The sequence below is a fragment of the Cervus elaphus genome, chromosome 19 (assembly GCF_910594005.1).
Source record: "Cervus elaphus chromosome 19, mCerEla1.1, whole genome shotgun sequence".
Classification (NCBI taxonomy): Eukaryota; Metazoa; Chordata; class Mammalia; order Artiodactyla; family Cervidae; genus Cervus; species Cervus elaphus.
Genome location: NC_057833.1, coordinates 73917648 through 73934687, shown reverse-complemented (window position 1 = coordinate 73934687; position 17040 = coordinate 73917648). Strand labels below are relative to the sequence as shown.

The following is a 17040-nucleotide window of genomic DNA, read 5'->3' as shown; positions in this document are numbered from 1 at the left end:
GAAGGAGTCTTAGGGAAGGACTGGCGTCCCAGGAAGAGAGGCACTTAATCTTTAATTTTTACTTCTCGTGACTGTTACTTCTCAGTCATTAGAGCACGGTCACGGTGTGTGTTGGATAGGCCACAGTCAGACTGCTGCAGTCAGCCTGAGATGCAGTTAACTGCTGTGAAAGCCAGAAGGTCCTCCCCTCACCTCAGTGGGTGAGCACTCCTGTCATCCCCACAAAGCAGCTTCAAGACACACCGCTGGCGGCAGGGCTGGCTACGGGGCTGACCTGACGGACGCCCTCAGGCGTCACCTCCTGCCAGCAGGGACCCTGGGAGTGAGGGAGGTCCTGCTGCTCTTAGCACTGTTTTGTGGGTGCGGGTGGGTATGGGTTTCTGTTTGGTGGAATTCCTTTGATCAAAACGTAAGGAAGCAACCATTCCTGGAGAAGTTACTAGGGGGAAGAAAAAGCGTCATGCCTGATAGCAGTTCTCAAACCCTGGCCCTCTAACTCCCTCAGCACCCTGCTCCTGTCACCATTCCAGGCCAAGCTGTGTGAACGCCTCGCCTGTCTTCAGGATCCTTCAACTTTAACCGCGTTACCTAGCTGCGGGCGCTGGTGGGCAGTGGGTCGCTGTCTTTCTGAAGGGCAGTGTCTCTCCAGTGTTGGGAAACGTTCCCATTGGGCAAGATGGGTAAAGATGCCAACCATTGTTCCCTGGAAAGCTTGTGTTCAAAGGGGGGTGTTATTTTTATTTTCCCCGTGTATCATTTTTTTTTTACCCTTTAAAGCACTTCATTGAGATGTGATGGACGCACCATCAAACGTTTCCACCTCTGAGGACGCCTGGTCCCCTTCCAGTCCCCACCCTCCCCTCGCCCCGACCTACTTCCTGTGCTGATTTCTCCATTTTGGATTTTCAGATGGGTGGGATCCTTCAGTGTGTGGCTTCCTTCAGTGTATTTGTGGTTCCCGCACACTGGGATGTGTCAGAACTTCATTCCCTTTGGGGCTGAGTAGTAGTGAATACATCTCTGTGCAGATCCGCCCTTGGGTAGGAGCATCCCAGATGTCATGTGGTTTCTCCCTCGATACTGTCCAGCCTGCAGAGTTTCCACCTGCCCGCGTGTGTGTGTATGTGGTGGGGTGGGGGGGTGGATCTTGAGAAAGTGGCCTCCCCGCTGGGGCTCGCAGTGTAGAAGGGGCTCTGAAATTCTGGTACCGTTTCTCATCAAACTGCTACGTATTCATTGATCTCCTGTGTCAGGGGCTCGTGGTTTCCTGTCTAATCCAGTGGATTATTTGTACTCCATTGATGTCAGGAATGTTAATCCTCAGTTCAGTCTTCAGTGGGAAACTTGAGGCCGGTTCCTGAGACCCTTTCCCAGGCGCTCGCTCCCTACCCCTCAATTTGGCAGGAAGCCGCAAGCCTGGGAGGAGCTGCTGTGGATGAGGGTCTGCTGGGGCCCCTTCTTTTTTGCTGAGATTTGCTTTATAACCATTCAGTCCACCCAGTTAAAGGATGCAATCCAGCAGTTCTTCGTATATTCATAAGGTTGTGCTCATCACCTCGGCCCCTCTTAGGACATCTTCATTGACCCCCAAAGGAACACTGCTCAGAGTTTCCTTACGCTCAGGGAGGCTTTGGGCCAGTGGTTATTATTGATCACCAGGCCAGGAAGTTCACTTACAGTTTTCTGGAGCAGCCGGGGTCTAGAGCAAACAGCCCTGTGTCTGAGTCACCTGAGTGTCAGGTAGCAAGTGTGTTTTACAGCTTTGTGGTATGACAGCTCCGTTAATGGTTCTCTTCCCAGGAGATTGGACGGGCTCTGGAGCGTGTTGACTAGTGGTGTCTCCGGGACCCCCTTTGTGTGCCAGTACATGTGGGCCCACCTGGAACTTTGTCCTGCTGGGCAGGGGTGGCAGCCGTGTGGGTTCTCGGCTCCCACCCTGGTTCAAGTCTCTTATCCTGGCCTGCTAAGGAGGGTCCAAAACAACAGCCCAGAGTTCTTAAAGTGCTCACATCAGCCATGGTTTGCTCGTCAATCTCTCCCAAAACCCTCTGTTGTAGCTGGAGCCTGGCAAAGTACTACTGTAACAGGAGCAGCGAGCAGCAGGGAGCTCTGGCCCGGGCCAAGTCCAAAGGCTTGTTGGGGGTGGAGGGGAAGGGATGAGGAGAGGTCTGCATGTCGCAGGGGAGGGGCCAGCCAGAGCGGTTTGGGACACGCCCCCCGCCGCTGCAGTGGGATGGAGTGGGCTTGGGGACAGACCCACCAGCAGCCAAGCCTGGGGCCTGGTCTGCCCTGGCGAGTCCCCATCTGCTCTGGGTCTGTGTCCTCTGTACGTTGGGTGGGGCTGGTGATCTCAGGTGGCTTCACAGAGGGTCCCTGGATTGTGGACTGTGGCTGGTCCTGGGTGGGAAGGCGATGGAAACCAGCCTTACCTCTGTCCTCCTTTCCCAGGAGGCAGTCACCCTACACAGGGTTTGCCTAATGTGTCGCAACTGCTGCTCCAGCGCCAGATCACCAAGCCACACCGCGGATGGGAGCTGGGCGGTCTGCACTGTGGTTCTCAGGGGTGAAGTGGCCACCCCTGGCCCCGGGGCCTTGGCTGTGCGGTGCCCGCATACCACCTGGTGACCTTGGTCACCCTTTCCCCTCCTCCACCTCACTTGGGGGGTCTAAGCTATGTGATTTCCAGTTTTGACATTTGGTGTTTTGGGGGGCTGTGCTCCCCAGCTGGACCCCAGGCCTTGAGGTGCCCCTGGCAGCCCAGCTCCCCACCCCTCTCCACAGCCACCCCTCCTGCCTGTTTCCTGCCCTGTCCCCTTGCCCTTTTCCTGCCTAAATGTTTACTCAGCCCTGCACAAGATAGCCACGCTCACTCATGAATTACTGCGAGCCTGGCGTGAAAACAGCAGCCTCGTAGGTCAGGGGTCTCCAGGCTGCCGAGCCCTGCCCAGCTCACTTCTTGCTGGCAGAATTCAATCCTTTGCACCCAAGATCAAGGCTGAGGTCCCCATTCTGAGCTCCTCCACCACCCACAGCTCCTGGCCATGCACCCACAGCTCCCAACCGTGGGCCCACGGTTCCCGGCCACATGCTTATGGTCGGCAGGAGAAAGCCTCACACTCTGAATCCTTCTGACTTCGTCCCCAGCCCCAGCTCATCTGATGAGGGCGGACCCACCATGCTGGGGGAGGGTATCTGCAGGTGTGCACACCCTGGGGCAGTGGGGGGGTGGGGGTGGGGAGGAAGTCACGACCAGGGTAGCTTCCTGGGTCGCCTGAGATCCAATGCCATAGGCCCCATGTCCTCTTTCTCTCCCGAGCCTGACCCAGGAGCAGGAGACGCCTGCCCCTGGAGAGCTGCTTGCCCTGGGAGCTTTGCCAGAGAGTGAAAAGATCAGAGAGCACTGCAGTGCTGGGAAGGCACCCTACGTGCTTCCTGGCACTTGAGCAGCGTGGGCCTTGCCTTGGGCTATGTCCCTCCAGGGAGGGGGTGGGGGACTGGCTGGCTGGTGCCCACCTTGACAGCCCTCCCACTGTGAGAACAGAGCGTCCTGCTCTTGCTGTCACCTAAGCGCTCCATGAACGCCCCCCCGCCCCGGTCCATGCACAGCCCCCCAGAGCAGACTCCCCACCCTCCGGGCCAGGTCCCTCTTCTGGAACCCCATCCCCTAAAGCCAAGTTCCCATACTGAGTTTATGCTTCAGCTCTCATCCAAACCTTTACCCTCTTTCCGTCCCCTCTGACCGCAATCCTGCACTAACTACCCTAGTCAGCCAGTCAGGTGACTGAGAGTCCTCTTGGCGATAACATCGTGTAGGTACTTAAATTGCTACTGTAATATGATCTGCAATGTACACATCCAGGCCGTTTCTCCAGGGCAAGACGAGCTCACAGACCCCTGAGCCACGGTCCACCTTAAACCTCCTGCCTCCCGAAACCACATCTCAGAAATGTCTCGAGACGGTGATTCACCCCAGCTCCTCTGCTCTTCCCCTAAACACATCCCCCAACCCAGAGACCCGGTGGAGGCGGATCACGGCTTGTCTCCCCTTGCTGGCTTGGCGCCTGCAGTAAACCCTAACTCTGCTGCAGCTGTCGGCATGTGGCTGCCTGTGCCCAGGGCACTCAGCTTGGCTACACTTCTCTCAGCAACACGGTTTCTAAGGAGACGAGCCTTCCAGGTCAGCCCGACCGGCTCTCACTTTCTCACAGCTCCTTCGACTTGGCGCCAAGCAGATTCACCGGGACCCCAGTCCTAGTCTAGGCCTCTGCCTCCAGCCCCTTTCCCCAGAGAGAGTGGCCTCAGCTGCTCTCAGGTCAAGGGGTTTGTGCTTTGGGCTTTTGGCATCACAGTCTGTCCTTTTAATTTTTTTTTTTTTTTTTTGGTGGCGGGGTTGGTGACCTGCCACGTGGCATGCAGGATCTTAGTTCCCTAACCAGGGAGTGAACCCACGCCTCCTGCAATGGAAGTGTGGAGTCCTAACCACTGGGCCACCAGGGAAGTACCCTTGTCCTTCTAATAACTAAGTAAATTCTACCTTGATGTGAATTGAAGATGTGGTTAAATTTCAGAACTGGGGGCTTTTGGATTCAGAATGCATTAACTCTAGAACTTAGACACACGCGGGCTTACACAGGGGAGGGCGTTCCCAGGCTTGCCCCTGAGAATTCTGGGAATCGTCTGGCCTCAGGTGAGGTCACAACGGTCAAGTCCTTTGTCTTCCTCAGACCTGTGTGGTTGGTGTCCCCTGATACCAGGCTTCCCGCGCCCTTGACCGCCCCCAGTGGGGAAGGTCTTGAGCTCGCAGCCCGGGCCCCGAGTCTCATGCTGCCCTGACCCTCCGCTGGCCAGAGGAAGGGCCTCACCCTGACACCCACAGGCCACAGAGCCTCTGGGACCACAGCAGTGGTGGAGGCATCAGGCGGGCGGAGTGAAGAACACCTACTGGGTCCTTCTCTAAGGGTAAGGACTCGCGACAAAGCAAAGAAACGCAATGCAGTCAGGGCCGTCGGCTCTGCAGCTGAGTGTCGTTGAGGACACATCAGGCCTGACCGTCCCTCTCTCTCCGGAAGCCCCTGGTCCAGGACTCAGGTGGGTTTTCTGACTCACCCACCTCACTGTGTGGGCAGCGCGGTGACTGTGATCAGTCGGGGGCCTGCTCCTTCCCGGCCATGCTCCTGCCTATTTGACGTGAGCATTTTCCTCTCCTGGCTGAAAGCAGCTGAGAGAGCTGGTGAGATTTTATTATTTTGTTGTTATTTTTCCTTTTCAAAGAATTGCTTTTCAGTAAGTCCTGGTGACATTCATGCATTTCTCTCTAGATGAGAGCAAAGTCCCTGACTGCCTCCCTCCAAGTAATGACCCTGTGGAGTTTGAGCACGTTCCAGAAGGTTCCAGAAAGGAGGCAGTGAGCTGACTCTGGAGAAAAGGTTCTTGGCCAGAAGCCAGCTTCAGGCCAGATGGGTCCCTGAGGCAGTGAGGCAGCTGCACCCAGGTCTCTGGGAGCTGTGAAAGTGCCCATTTCTGCATGAACTTGGCGCACATGCCGCCCAGGGGAATATGGACCGCAAGTTTGCCTGTAGGGGGCCTGGGGTACATTGATGGCTGGGGGTGGTTCTCATCTGTGTGACTGATGGGAGAAGAGAGGGAGGCTGGCTGGGCTGGAGCCAAGCTCATTGGCTTGGCTGGGGACCTGCTCCCACCTGGCTCCATGGGAGCCCTGGAGCAGGGCAGCTGTGGAGTTGGACTGTCCCGAGGGTAGGCCAGCCGGTTGGGGGAGACCCCCAAATCCGGCATTGACTGTGGAGATGGGGTATAACCTTGATGAGAACATTCAAGGTGTTGGTGTCTGGGAGCCTGTGCCCACGAATCTAGAATGTGGTGGGGTCCCCAAGGCCCACAGTTTGCAGAATCCTGTCTGAAGAATGAATCTGTGGGGCAGATTATGAATGATTACAACCCCTCTTTATAATCATTCAGAATTTCAAACAAGACAAGAACCCAAGTGGCCCAAGTGACCACCCAGGCTTCAGTAGTGGAGTCAGCCCCCTGCCCCCAGGGATCCTGATATCACTGCTGTGGGCTCCCCAGATGGGGTTCCTCTTACAGCCAGACTCTGTCCTCACGGAACCACACTCTAGAGGCAGAGACAGCGGGTCTGGAGACAGTAGAAGGAGGAGAAGGATCAGGTGTGGAGGGCGAGGGGTGGTCTTCTGAGGTCACCTTCGGCCAAAGCCAGGAGTCAAGTGGGTATTAGGAGCAGAGACCCTGAGTAGGGCGTGTGCCTGCTGGTGGAACAGCAAGGAGGCTAGAGGGCTGGAGGGTGAGGTGGGTGGTAACAGGTGGGCAGTCACGGGGCCACCTTAACAAGTACTGCAGACAGGGGCTCAGATGACAGGAATTTATCTTCTCACGGCCTGCAGGTTGGACATCCAAGACCATGGTGTGTGCAGGGCTGGTTCCTCACGAGGCCATCTGTCTGCACTTGGTCCTGATCTCCTTCTCATAAGGACACACTCATCTGGGGTCAACACCCACCCTGGTGACCTCATCTGACCTCAGTCACCTCTTTCCACAGAGTCACACTCTGAAATGCTGGGAGTCAGGATGTCAACACATGAACTGGGGGGGGGGGCACATTCAGCTGGTGGCAGTCGCTGCTGTCTAAGGAGCGTGCCCAGAAGTGTGCGGTTGCTGCTGCTGCTGCTGCTAAGTCGCTTCAGTCGTGTCCGACCCTGTGCGACCCCATAGATGGCAGCCCACCAGGCTCCCCCATCCCTGGGATTCTCCAGGCAGGAACACTGGAGTGGGTTGCCATTTCCTTCTCCAATGCATGAAAGTGAAAAGTGAAAGTGAAGTCGCTGAGTTGTGCTCTTAGCGACCCCATAGACTGCAGCCCACCAGGCTCCTCCGTCCATGGGATTTTCCAGGTGAGAGTACTGGAGTGGGGTGCCATTGCCTTCTCCTAGAGGTGTGCAGTAACCAAACCTTAATAAGAGAGAGAGGGTCTCTCCTGCCTTGGAAGGAATTTTGAAAATAATTAATAATCTTAAGGTATTTCTCAACATCCTTCTGAGGATTGTTTTTTTCCTTCACGGCATGGACCAGATGGACACTTGTAGATTCTAACAGAAAACAGAAGCCAGTTTATTTTGTGAAACTCATGTGTCCCCAGACCACAAGGCATCTTGTGAAATTCATGCCCTGTTTTAATCTCTGCCAAGCTCAGATTTTATTTCAAAATACTAGCCGGTGTTTGCATGAGGTAGAAGGAGGGGAGAGTCATCCTGCTTTTTAAAAGCCCCCAACAGCTGTGTCCCAGCGCAGACAGCATGAGATGAAATGGCACTAGACACTAGCTTTGTATCAAGGTCAGCACAGAAAGGAGAGTGGGGAGGGGAAGTTCCCTCAGCCTGCCCAGCCCTGCCACCCATTCGCCCTCCATTTTTGTCACACTGAGCCTGAGGTCACGCCCAACATGCAAGCTCTGACCCCAGTGTAGTGTCAGCGTCCTTCCGCTCTTGCTGCCATGTCACTAACTCGCCCAGCTTTTGATGGTGCAAGGTGGGAGGTGATGGAGAAGATCCACCAGGATGGGAGCTGCCATTGGGTGAACAGGTCAGACATGAGCTCTGCGGACGGGGCTGTGCAAACACACCTGTGGGCTTTGGATAGGGCTGAAGCTCAACAGTGGCTATAAGACTGGGAAAGGTCAGTTTTCATTCCAATTCCAAAGAAAGGCAATGCCAAAGAATGTTCAAACTACTGCACAATTGCACTCATCTCACATGCTAGCAAAGTAATGCTCAAAATTCTCCAAGCTAGACTTCAACAGTACATAAACCAAGAACTTACAGATGTTCAAGCTGGATTTAGAAAAGGCAGAAGAACCAGAGAGCAAATTGCCAACATCTGATGGATCATAGAAAAAGCAAGGGAATTCCAGAAAATCATCTACTTCTACCTCATTGACTATGCTAAAGCCTTTAACTGTATGGATCACAACAAACTGTGGAAAATTCTTCAAGAAATGGAAATACTAGACCACCTTACCTGCCTCCTGAGAAATCTGTATGCAGGTCAAGAAGCAACAGTTCGAACTGGACATGGAACAGTGGACTGGTTCCAACTTGGGAAAGGAGTATGTCAAGGCTGTATATTGTCACCTTGCTTACGTAACTTCTATGCAGAGTACATCATGTGAAATGCTGGGCTGGATGAAGCACAAGCTATTATCAGGATTGCTGGGGAAAGTATCAATAATCTCAGATAAGCAGATGGCACCACCCTTTTGGCAGAAAACAAAGAAGAGCTAAAGAGCCTCTTGAGTAAAGTGAAAGAGGAGAGTGAAAAAGCCAGCTTAAAGCTCAACATTCAGAAAGCTAAGATCATGGCATCGGTTCCACCACTTCAGGGCAAATAGATGGGGAAACAATGAGAGACTTTATTTTCTTGCGCTCCAGAATCACTGCAGATGGTGACCGCAGCCATGAAATTAAAAGACGCTTGCTTCTTGGAAGAAAAACTATGACTAACCTAGACAGCATATTACAAAACAGAGACATTACTTTGCCAACAAAGGTCCATCTAGTCAAAGCTATGATTTTCCCAGTAGTCATGTATGGATGTGAGAGTTGGACCATAAAGAAAACTGAGTGCTGAAGAATTGATACTTTTGAACTGTGGTGTTGGAGAAGACTCTTGACAGTCCCTTGGACTGCAACTAGGTCAAACGAGTCAATCCTAAAGGAAATCAGTCCTGAATATTCATTGGAAGGACTGATGCTGAAGCTGAAGCTACAATCCTTTGGCCACCTGATGCAAAGAACTGACTCATTAGGAAAGACTCTGATGCTGAGAAAGAAAGAAGGCAGGAGGAGAAGGGGATGACAGAGGATGAGATGGTTGGATGGCATCACTGACTCGATGGACATGAGTTTGAGCAGGCTCTGTGAGATGGTGATGGATAGGAAAATCCAGCATGCTACAATCCATGGGGTCGCAAAGAGTCAGACACGAATGAGCGACTGAACTGAACTGAACTCAATTGGGGGCCCACTGAGGATTCCACGCCAACCTCACCCTTCCTGTCCAGACCCTCCAGACCCTCCCCTGCCCGAGGGCAGTAGAGAGATGACTACAGAGAGTTAGACAAAGACAGGAAGATAAGACCCAGGAATCATTGTGCACCCCCTGATGAATTAAGGGGTGTGGGGGATGGAAACCTATGGATGTGACATCACAAAGGAGAAACAAGCAGCTGTAGTCCCTCCTGGCAGAGACCCTACCTCTGCCTGAAAGAAGTCTAGAAAGAAAGAAGAATAATCCAGGATGGATTAGGTCTGCAGAGCAGACACCTGTTTATAGAAACGTGTCCTTTAGTCCAGAGAAAACGCCACAGGACAAGCAACCTGGTTCAACAGAAACTCTATAGGGAAAGAAGTGGGGTTGGGGGTGGGGGGCTACAGAAGCACAGTGGACACCAGCTGGTCTCCATCTATAGACTGAATCTATGATGCCAGTAAACACACTAGGAAAACGCAGACGTTGCCGGGACTGTGCCGGAAGAGTGATGATCTCAGGGAACCCGATTTGATCCCAAGGACATCACAGGACCCCAGAGGACTCGAGCCGGAGCAAAGGCTGGATGCCACCCGCCCCCGTGTCTCCTGACCTCCAGGCTGACCAGGGAAGGTCGAAGGCATCCTTGTGGGAAGGACACATGCAGGTGTTCAAGTGGGGAAACCCTGAGGTCATTGGGGTTTATTGTACGATTCTGTCTTCATCTGTTTGAGATGTTGCCTGCTTCTCCCTGAGAAGTAAAGGAAAGCTTTGGAAAATATCATTTTCATGATTTCTCTTGTATTACCACCTTTGGAAATGGGATGTGTTTAAAAAGCCAAGCATTTACATGAAAACAAAGTAGATCAATTGGTTATATTATGTTGTAAAATTAAAATCATTTCGCTTTAAATCATCCTGTTCTGGTTTATACACAAAAAGCCTAAATCTAGATGAAAAGTCCGTGTCCTGTGTGGGGCCGGCCCCTTGCTTACTTACGAACCCACTGTCTACACAGGAGGCCCTTCTGGGATATGGGTCAGATGGGTCCCCCAGGTGACAGGGACCTACCGTGGCAGGCAGCCACCTTCCAGACCTAACCTGGAGAGAAATCTGAGCACTTTTATGTTGAACCATCTTAGCTCCCTCCTCGGCTCACCGAGGCCACCCCACCCTCAGCATTAGCAGCACGGTCACAGTCTCCAAGCCGCCGCTCACCCCGACCCCTCCACTGACCGCCCTCCCGCCACGGCAGCCACGTGGGAGCCCGGGGGCAGAGGTGCTGAGGAACTGGCCAGGCTCTGGGCATGGACCAGTGCTCCCCCTCAGCCTGGCTGTCCTCCTGCCTGTGTCCTCAGCTCAGGACAGGGGTCTCTCTGAAGGACCGCCCCGCCCCTGCCAGCTTCCTCACTGGCCAGCTTCCTGCTGGCTCTGCCCCCAAGTGCCCATGGGCACGGGAGGCTGGGAGCAGGGGCCAGCCCTGCCTGCTCCTGTTTCTAACGGCGTCTGTGGGCTCAGAGGAGCCAGTTGGCTGTTCCTCCGGGGGTTACACAGACGCTTAGAGGCACACATAGGTGGGCAAGCCCTCGGGGAAGCCATGGGGAGGAAGCAGGTGAGGGGCAGCAGGTGTGTGTTGGAGGGAACAAGCAGCTGCCCTGCATAAGGCTCGTGGCCACTAGGGCACGTCCAAAAGCCTGTAGTCATAGAAACCAGACATAGAACCCACGAGAAACGTGCTTATGAGGGGAGCCCACCCAGGCCAGACAGCAGTACCGGAAGCTCCCCCAGTCCTGCCCTGAGGCCCCTCCACACGCCGCGCCCAACCACACAGGTAACCACCATCCCAGCTTCTCGTGATGGGCCAGGAAAATTCAGTTCATGGCCATGTGAAGAATCAAACAGGGAATTTTACTCCAAACTGAGGGTTCTAACCCGGGAAGCAGATTCTCAGAAATTCTGAGCACTGACCACCTGCTAGGTGGAGTTTAAAGCACACTCAGGGATGTTTTTGAGACAAAGGATTATCCATCAAAATGACAGTCTGGCATTTTACTTCAAGGTCACCAGGGGTGTAGAGGCCAGGTAGCATGTACACAGAAAGAGGCTGGTCACCATGACCTTCTACAGTCATTCCTCGAAGAAGTGTCATCGCCAGCATCCTAAGGGAGAGAATGAGTCCATCTTAGTGGGGTGCAGGACTTCCCTCCCTGAAGAAGGTCAGGTTCATGTGTGAGGCAGAGGCCCAAACAACCTTACAGAGAGGATCTTGTGTTTAATGTTTCATCACAGTTATCACCGCCTGTGTGTTTGAACAGGTCACTGCCCAAGTGCGCTTGCTTCCTTAGAGTCAATAGTTTACTTTGGTCTGGCTCTTGTTTTCCTAAGCAGTTTTTATTGCAGTGAAACACACATCACATGACATTTGCTGTCAGCAGCATTTCATACATCCCCGGGGTGGTGCAACCCTTCGCTTTGCCTAGTTCTGGAACATTCTGTCACCCCAAAGGAGCCTTGCACCATTACCTATCACCCCACCCCAGCCTCAGCCCCTGACACCCACTAAGCTACTCTTATCTCCATGGGTGTGTTACTCTGGGTATTTTCTGCTCGGCTTCCAGTCTCTCTCACCAATAGTTGCTTTGTGAATAGCTGTGATTTTAGCATGGTTGTGGGAGCAGGTCCATCTTTGTCCCTCTCCTGGGAGGGACAAGTTTTTGTTAGAACATCTATTTTTTTAGATTATTGACACAGTTTTTTTTAAAATATTTATTTTTGGCTCTGCTGACTCTTCGTTGCTTTCAGTCTTTTCTCTAGTTGCGGTGAGTGGGGGCTCCTCTCTAGTTGTGGTGTGCGGACTTCTCTTTGCAGTGGCTCCTCCTGTCATGGAACACGGGCTCTGGGGCACAGGCTCAGTAGCTGTGGAGCAGGGGCTTAGAAACTCTGCAGCATGTGGGATCTTCCCGGACCAGGAAGGGAACCTGTGTCTCCTGCATTGGCAGGCAGGTTCTTTACCACTGAGCCCCCAGGGAAGTCCTGAACACCTCTTTTCAATTCTATTTAAACTCTGACTAACCACTGCAGGGCCGCCAGACTTGCCCATTTGTTTTTAGATTGAAATGCCTACACCTCTTCACCCAGAGTCCCTCTTCCATCCCTTTCTTTCTCTCTGACCTCAGTTGTCCACTCCTGGACTTTGCTGGTGTGTCCTCTGCTGCAGGGCCGCGTGTTGGGTCCACGTATATGTCATTGTGCGGGGACTTCATCCCCCCTTCGTTGTTAACTCCCACACTGACTGTGAGGCCGTCCCTGTGCGGTGGGGGCATCCCTTCCTCCATGGCTCATGGCCACGTGGAGCCCTTTTCCCATGTGGAAAGCCCCCTGGATATCCTGGGCTGCCCACACCCCCGACTGCACTGCCACGAACCTCCGGGACACATTCTTACTGGACCAGCGCCGGGTGTGTGTGTGTGTGAGTGTGTGTGATCAGGGTCTCAGCTTGGGGCCCCCGAGGGCCTGGCAGACTCCAGGCTGTTTCCCAGGTCCTCAGTGTGACCACGGTGAGGGCGGGGCTGTTACCCTCGTCCACATGCACTCTTGTGTTCATAGTTGGCATGGATCCACAGGACCGCACACACAGCTCAGGTCAGGGGAACACATGCACATGTGAGTGTGCATCTGTGTTGTGTGTATGCACATGTGTGAATCTGGGGGTGTGTGTGCTGTGAGTATATGCATGTGAGTGTGTGTGTGTGTGTGTGTGTGTGTGGTGTGCATGTGCGTGTGTGTGTGTGTGTACAGGAAAGCTGGTCCGTCTGTCCCGGAGGGAGGAGGTCGCTCCTGCTCCCCAGCCAGCGCTGAGGCTCTGCCGTCCCCATCCGACTTGCCCTCTCACTGGACTTGCCCTCTTGCTGTCTCCTGCCTGGGAATCTGCCAGTCCGTTCCTGGAGAGGGCTGGGTGACAGTCTCCAGAAGGCGGACAGGCCGACGCCCGGCTCAGGCGAGGGTGCCTGTCTCCCTGTGCTCCCTGGGCGCGGGCCCCGCAGGCCTGGGACGTGAGCCTCGGGAGGTCCACTCAGTGCTTCGGCGTCTCCTTGGGCTAGAGAGCCGCCGGCAGCCACGCTTCCCTCCCGCCACCTGCCTGGCGGCTCAGCAGCCTGATGGCAGCCTGGTCCACCCAAGAGAGCCGGTGGGGGCAGCATCCGGCAGCCATGGCAACCCAGCAGGAGGGGGAGACCTGCTGATAGGTGGTCCCCTCGCCCTGCGGTGAGGGGCCAGCTGAGAGGCCAGGTGAGCTGGCTCTCCCAGAGACCCTCTCTGCCTCTGCGCCAGTCCCGTGGGCACTTAGGATGGCTTGGCTGGAACTCATGAAAGCTTCCCTGGCGAGCAGCCCCCAGGACCTGGAGTCTTCCCCACATCACCCCAACACTTCACACACTCACCTGGTCAGAAGGCCACAGCCCCCGCTGCCTCCTAACAAACGATGAGGGGGCAGGCAAGGCTCAGGCCCCGGGGACCTCAGGACCATCGCGCCCAGAGCAGCTTCGGGATGCGGAGCACTGACAGGCAGCCCTGTTTCCCGTCTCTCACCTGGGAATTGGCACCATGCTGGCTCAGGGTCATCTGAGGATTCAGTGAACTGATGCGTGTAAAGTACTTAGAGGCACATGGGCCCAGAACAGTTGTGGGTAAGTGGATAAGTTGTGAATAAGGTTTTCATCATTTTTTTTTTCACTCTGCTTGTGCTGAACAGAGGTTGCCCTCCAAGCTTGGGGAGGACAAAGGAGAGGCTGTGAAATCAGGAAACTGTGGGGACAGCCGGGACCTTCCTAAATCCTCAAATGGAAGAGACGCCTCTCTCCCATAGATGGTGGGTTAAGAGAGGGAGGAGCGGGCAGTTTATTTAAAATGCGCTGTGTTCATGGGGGCCCAGTGTGCAATGGCTGCAAACAGCAGCCTCCTTGGTAGTGTATGCAAACTGTTGCCTGTACAGGTAGCCCTAAGGGACCTTGGAGACAACTCTTCCTAGTGGGCATTCATGACTGGCCTGCTGTTTCTCAATCTAGACTCCAGACAGGTATGCGCAGTGCCTTTGGAAAGCCCCAGGGCACAGTGGCCAGGGTCCACATTGGCCAGGTCATAATGTCCATCCGCACCAAGCTGCAGAACAAGGAGCATGTGATTGAAGCCCTCCGCCGGGCCAAGTTCAAGTTCCCTGGCTGTCAGAAGATCCATATCTCCAAGAAGTGGGGATTTACCAAGTTCAATGCGGATGAATTTGAGAACATGGTGGCAGAAAAGCGACTCATCCCGGACGGCTGTGGGGTCAAATACATCCCTAATCGTGGTCCCCTGGACAAATGGCGGGCCCTGCACTCATGAGCATCAGCTCTGTTCCCTCCTTAATCATGCTCACCAATAAATGCTATTTCCTGTCAAAAATAAATAAATAAATAAAATGCGCTGTGTTTCTGGAGAAGCCTCTTGGGACATGAAAGGACACTCAGCGCTGAAGAGAAGAGGGACGGTTTTACTGTCCTCCCTCCAGACTCCAAGTCCGCCTGCAAACGCTTCAGCCCAGTGTCTTCCATGGATTTTATTTTTTTATTTTTTTTCATTTATTTTTATTATGGATTTTAAAGGTCGAGTCACAGTGGCCATTTGTGTCCCCAAAACAGTCAACTATAAACAGTGGGGCAGATGGAGCTGGAAGCTGCGAGAAGGGACTGGTAATGAACGTGCACGACGGGACGGGTCGCCTGGAGGATGGTGGCTGGGAGGGAAGCATGGACAGAGCCCTGTCTTGGCTTGCTCCCGCCTCGAGACGGGGTTCCCAGCGCAGCCAACATGGGTGGTGCTGTCTGTACCGTCCCCTCCCTGGGGCCAGTGGGAATTGCAGCTCTGGCCCTGGAGCCCACCTGCCTTCCCCACGGCCCCGAAGAGCCACGAGGTCGACAGGCAGCCTTCCAGAGCTGGCAGTAGACCACAGTCCACCCTGCAACGTGGGGGCTTCACAAGACGGACTGCACAGAAAGGTACACCCCTGCTGAGCCCCTGCCCACGTCATTCCTTCCTTCACTCCAGCAGAGTGAGCGACTCTGCGCTGCAGACTGGAGGGGCGGGTGGCATGAGAGACTGTGCCCTGTGGACACGACGTCCAGCCGGGGAAGGAGACGCGGAGCTCACACCCACACATGCACACACACACACACACACACACACACACCTGCACATGTGTCCCTGCCGGAAGGTCAGTGCCCAGGCAGAGCTGACACCTGAGTCAGAAGGCATCATTGACTAAGCCCCGTGGGGGGCCTGGGCCTCCATCAGTTCTTGCCTAGATGACTTTTGACCCGGATTCAGAAATCTGCTCTGGCTGATGAGGACTCAGCAGCCGCTGCTCCAGCCCACAGGCAGTGAGAAGGGGCTCCCTGGAGGCCGCTGTTTAGCACACACGTTCACATGTGGATGTGTGTGTGTGTGTATGTGTGTGTGTGTGTGTGTCTGTGCACACGTGTGCATGTGTATTGGTGACGCCCAGAGCAATGGCTGTAGGACTCCAGGGAACGACCCCAACTCACTTCTCAAAGCCCTCTGCCACGTGGGTGACAGGAGGACCTGACCAGCTGGCTGCAAAGCCCAGAGAGCCCTGAGCCACACGCGGACCCCTGAGCCATCCTTCCTCTTCTGCTTTGGGGGTCAAGCTGCCCACAAGTGGGGCTGGAGTCAGGAGAGGTGAGTGAAAAGGTTGGTGAGGCTAGGGCCAGATTCAGCTTTTATTTGAAAATTTTTTTTAATTAATTAATTTACTTTTGGCTGTGCTGCATCTTTGTTGCTGCAGGGGCTTTTCTCAGGTTGCAACAAACGGGGACTCCTCCTCGCTGGGGTGCATCGGCCTCTCACTGGGGTGCTTCTCTGCTTCGGAGCACAGGCTCTAGGGTGCAGAGGCTTCTGTAGGTGCGGCTCCCGGGCTATAGAGCACAGGGCAGAAGCTGTGGGGCAGGGGCTTGGTTGTCCCTCAGCGTGTGGGATTTTCCCAGACCAGTGATTGAACCCACGTCCCCTGCATTGGCAGGTGGATTCTTAGCCACTGCCCCACTGAGATGTCCTACTTAAACTTTTGATATTTTGTTTATTATTAATTTCGGGGGTGGGCATCCATTTTGATTTATTATATTATTTATCCCACTGCTGAGTTTTTGGCACCCACCTATATTTTTACCCAAGTGAGCAAGGCTCTCCCGCCTGGGCTGGTCCTGCCCGCAGGGCCCCTGAGCCCTCTCCTGACCTTGGGGGACCCAGGCCAGCCCCCCTGCACCCACCACAGCATCTGGGGGTTCCTGTCCTTTGTACATCTAATCTGGAGTGACCTGGCAATGCCTTGGGCCTGTGGGATGGGAGGGGCAAGATGAGAGGACCCTGCGGTGGGGTCTGGACCCCCAGGGTGGGTGGGGAGAGGCCTGCAGTCACCCCAACCCCGCTGGAGGAGGGTAAGGGTGGTGCCTCCTGCCATCAGATGCCTGCCCAGAGTCACTGGTTTCATTTCCTAAGAGGGAAAGTCAAAACAAAACAAAAACCAAATGGATGCCTCAGCAGGGCAGCGTAAGAAACGAAGAGGAAGCAGTTAAACATCAGGCAGACTGCCAGCTTTCTTCTTCCTGATCTCAAGCTCATTCCTGAGCATTAAGGTCCCAGAAAGTGAACTCGGACCCCAAATGTGGGCTTGTGAGTGTGAGCATGCAAATATGTGTGAGTGTGATGGTGAGCCTGGGTGTGCAAGGGTGTGTACCTGTGAGTGTGCAAGGGGAGGGGTGAATGGCAGAGAAAGGAGAAAGATGCCCAGTAGGAGACTCCAGGGGCTAGACCCACCATGAGACAAGGTCTCATGGGGCGAAGCTCTGTGTTCCAATGACAGCCACGCAGGCTGACCCAGGGCTCGGCCACTAAACAGAGGTGTTGTCATGACAGGCGTTGTGTGAAGTGTGT

General features: G+C 54.3%; 1 protein-coding gene and 1 non-coding gene across 2 annotated transcripts; both read left to right on the top strand.

The window, feature by feature from the left end:
• Positions 1–13946: 13946 nt before the first annotated feature.
• LOC122676250 lies at positions 13947–14075 on the top strand. Its single transcript, XR_006335521.1, has one exon. It is a non-coding gene; the product is annotated as a small nucleolar RNA SNORA70 (small nucleolar RNA).
• Positions 14076–14115: 40 nt separating this feature from the next.
• LOC122676098 (60S ribosomal protein L10-like) lies at positions 14116–14496 on the top strand. Its single transcript, XM_043875433.1, has one exon. The coding sequence runs from the start codon at positions 14134–14136 to the stop codon at positions 14434–14436; it is 303 nt and encodes a 100-aa protein (XP_043731368.1). The 5' UTR covers positions 14116–14133; the 3' UTR covers positions 14437–14496.
• The last annotated feature ends 2544 nt before the right edge of the window (positions 14497–17040 follow it).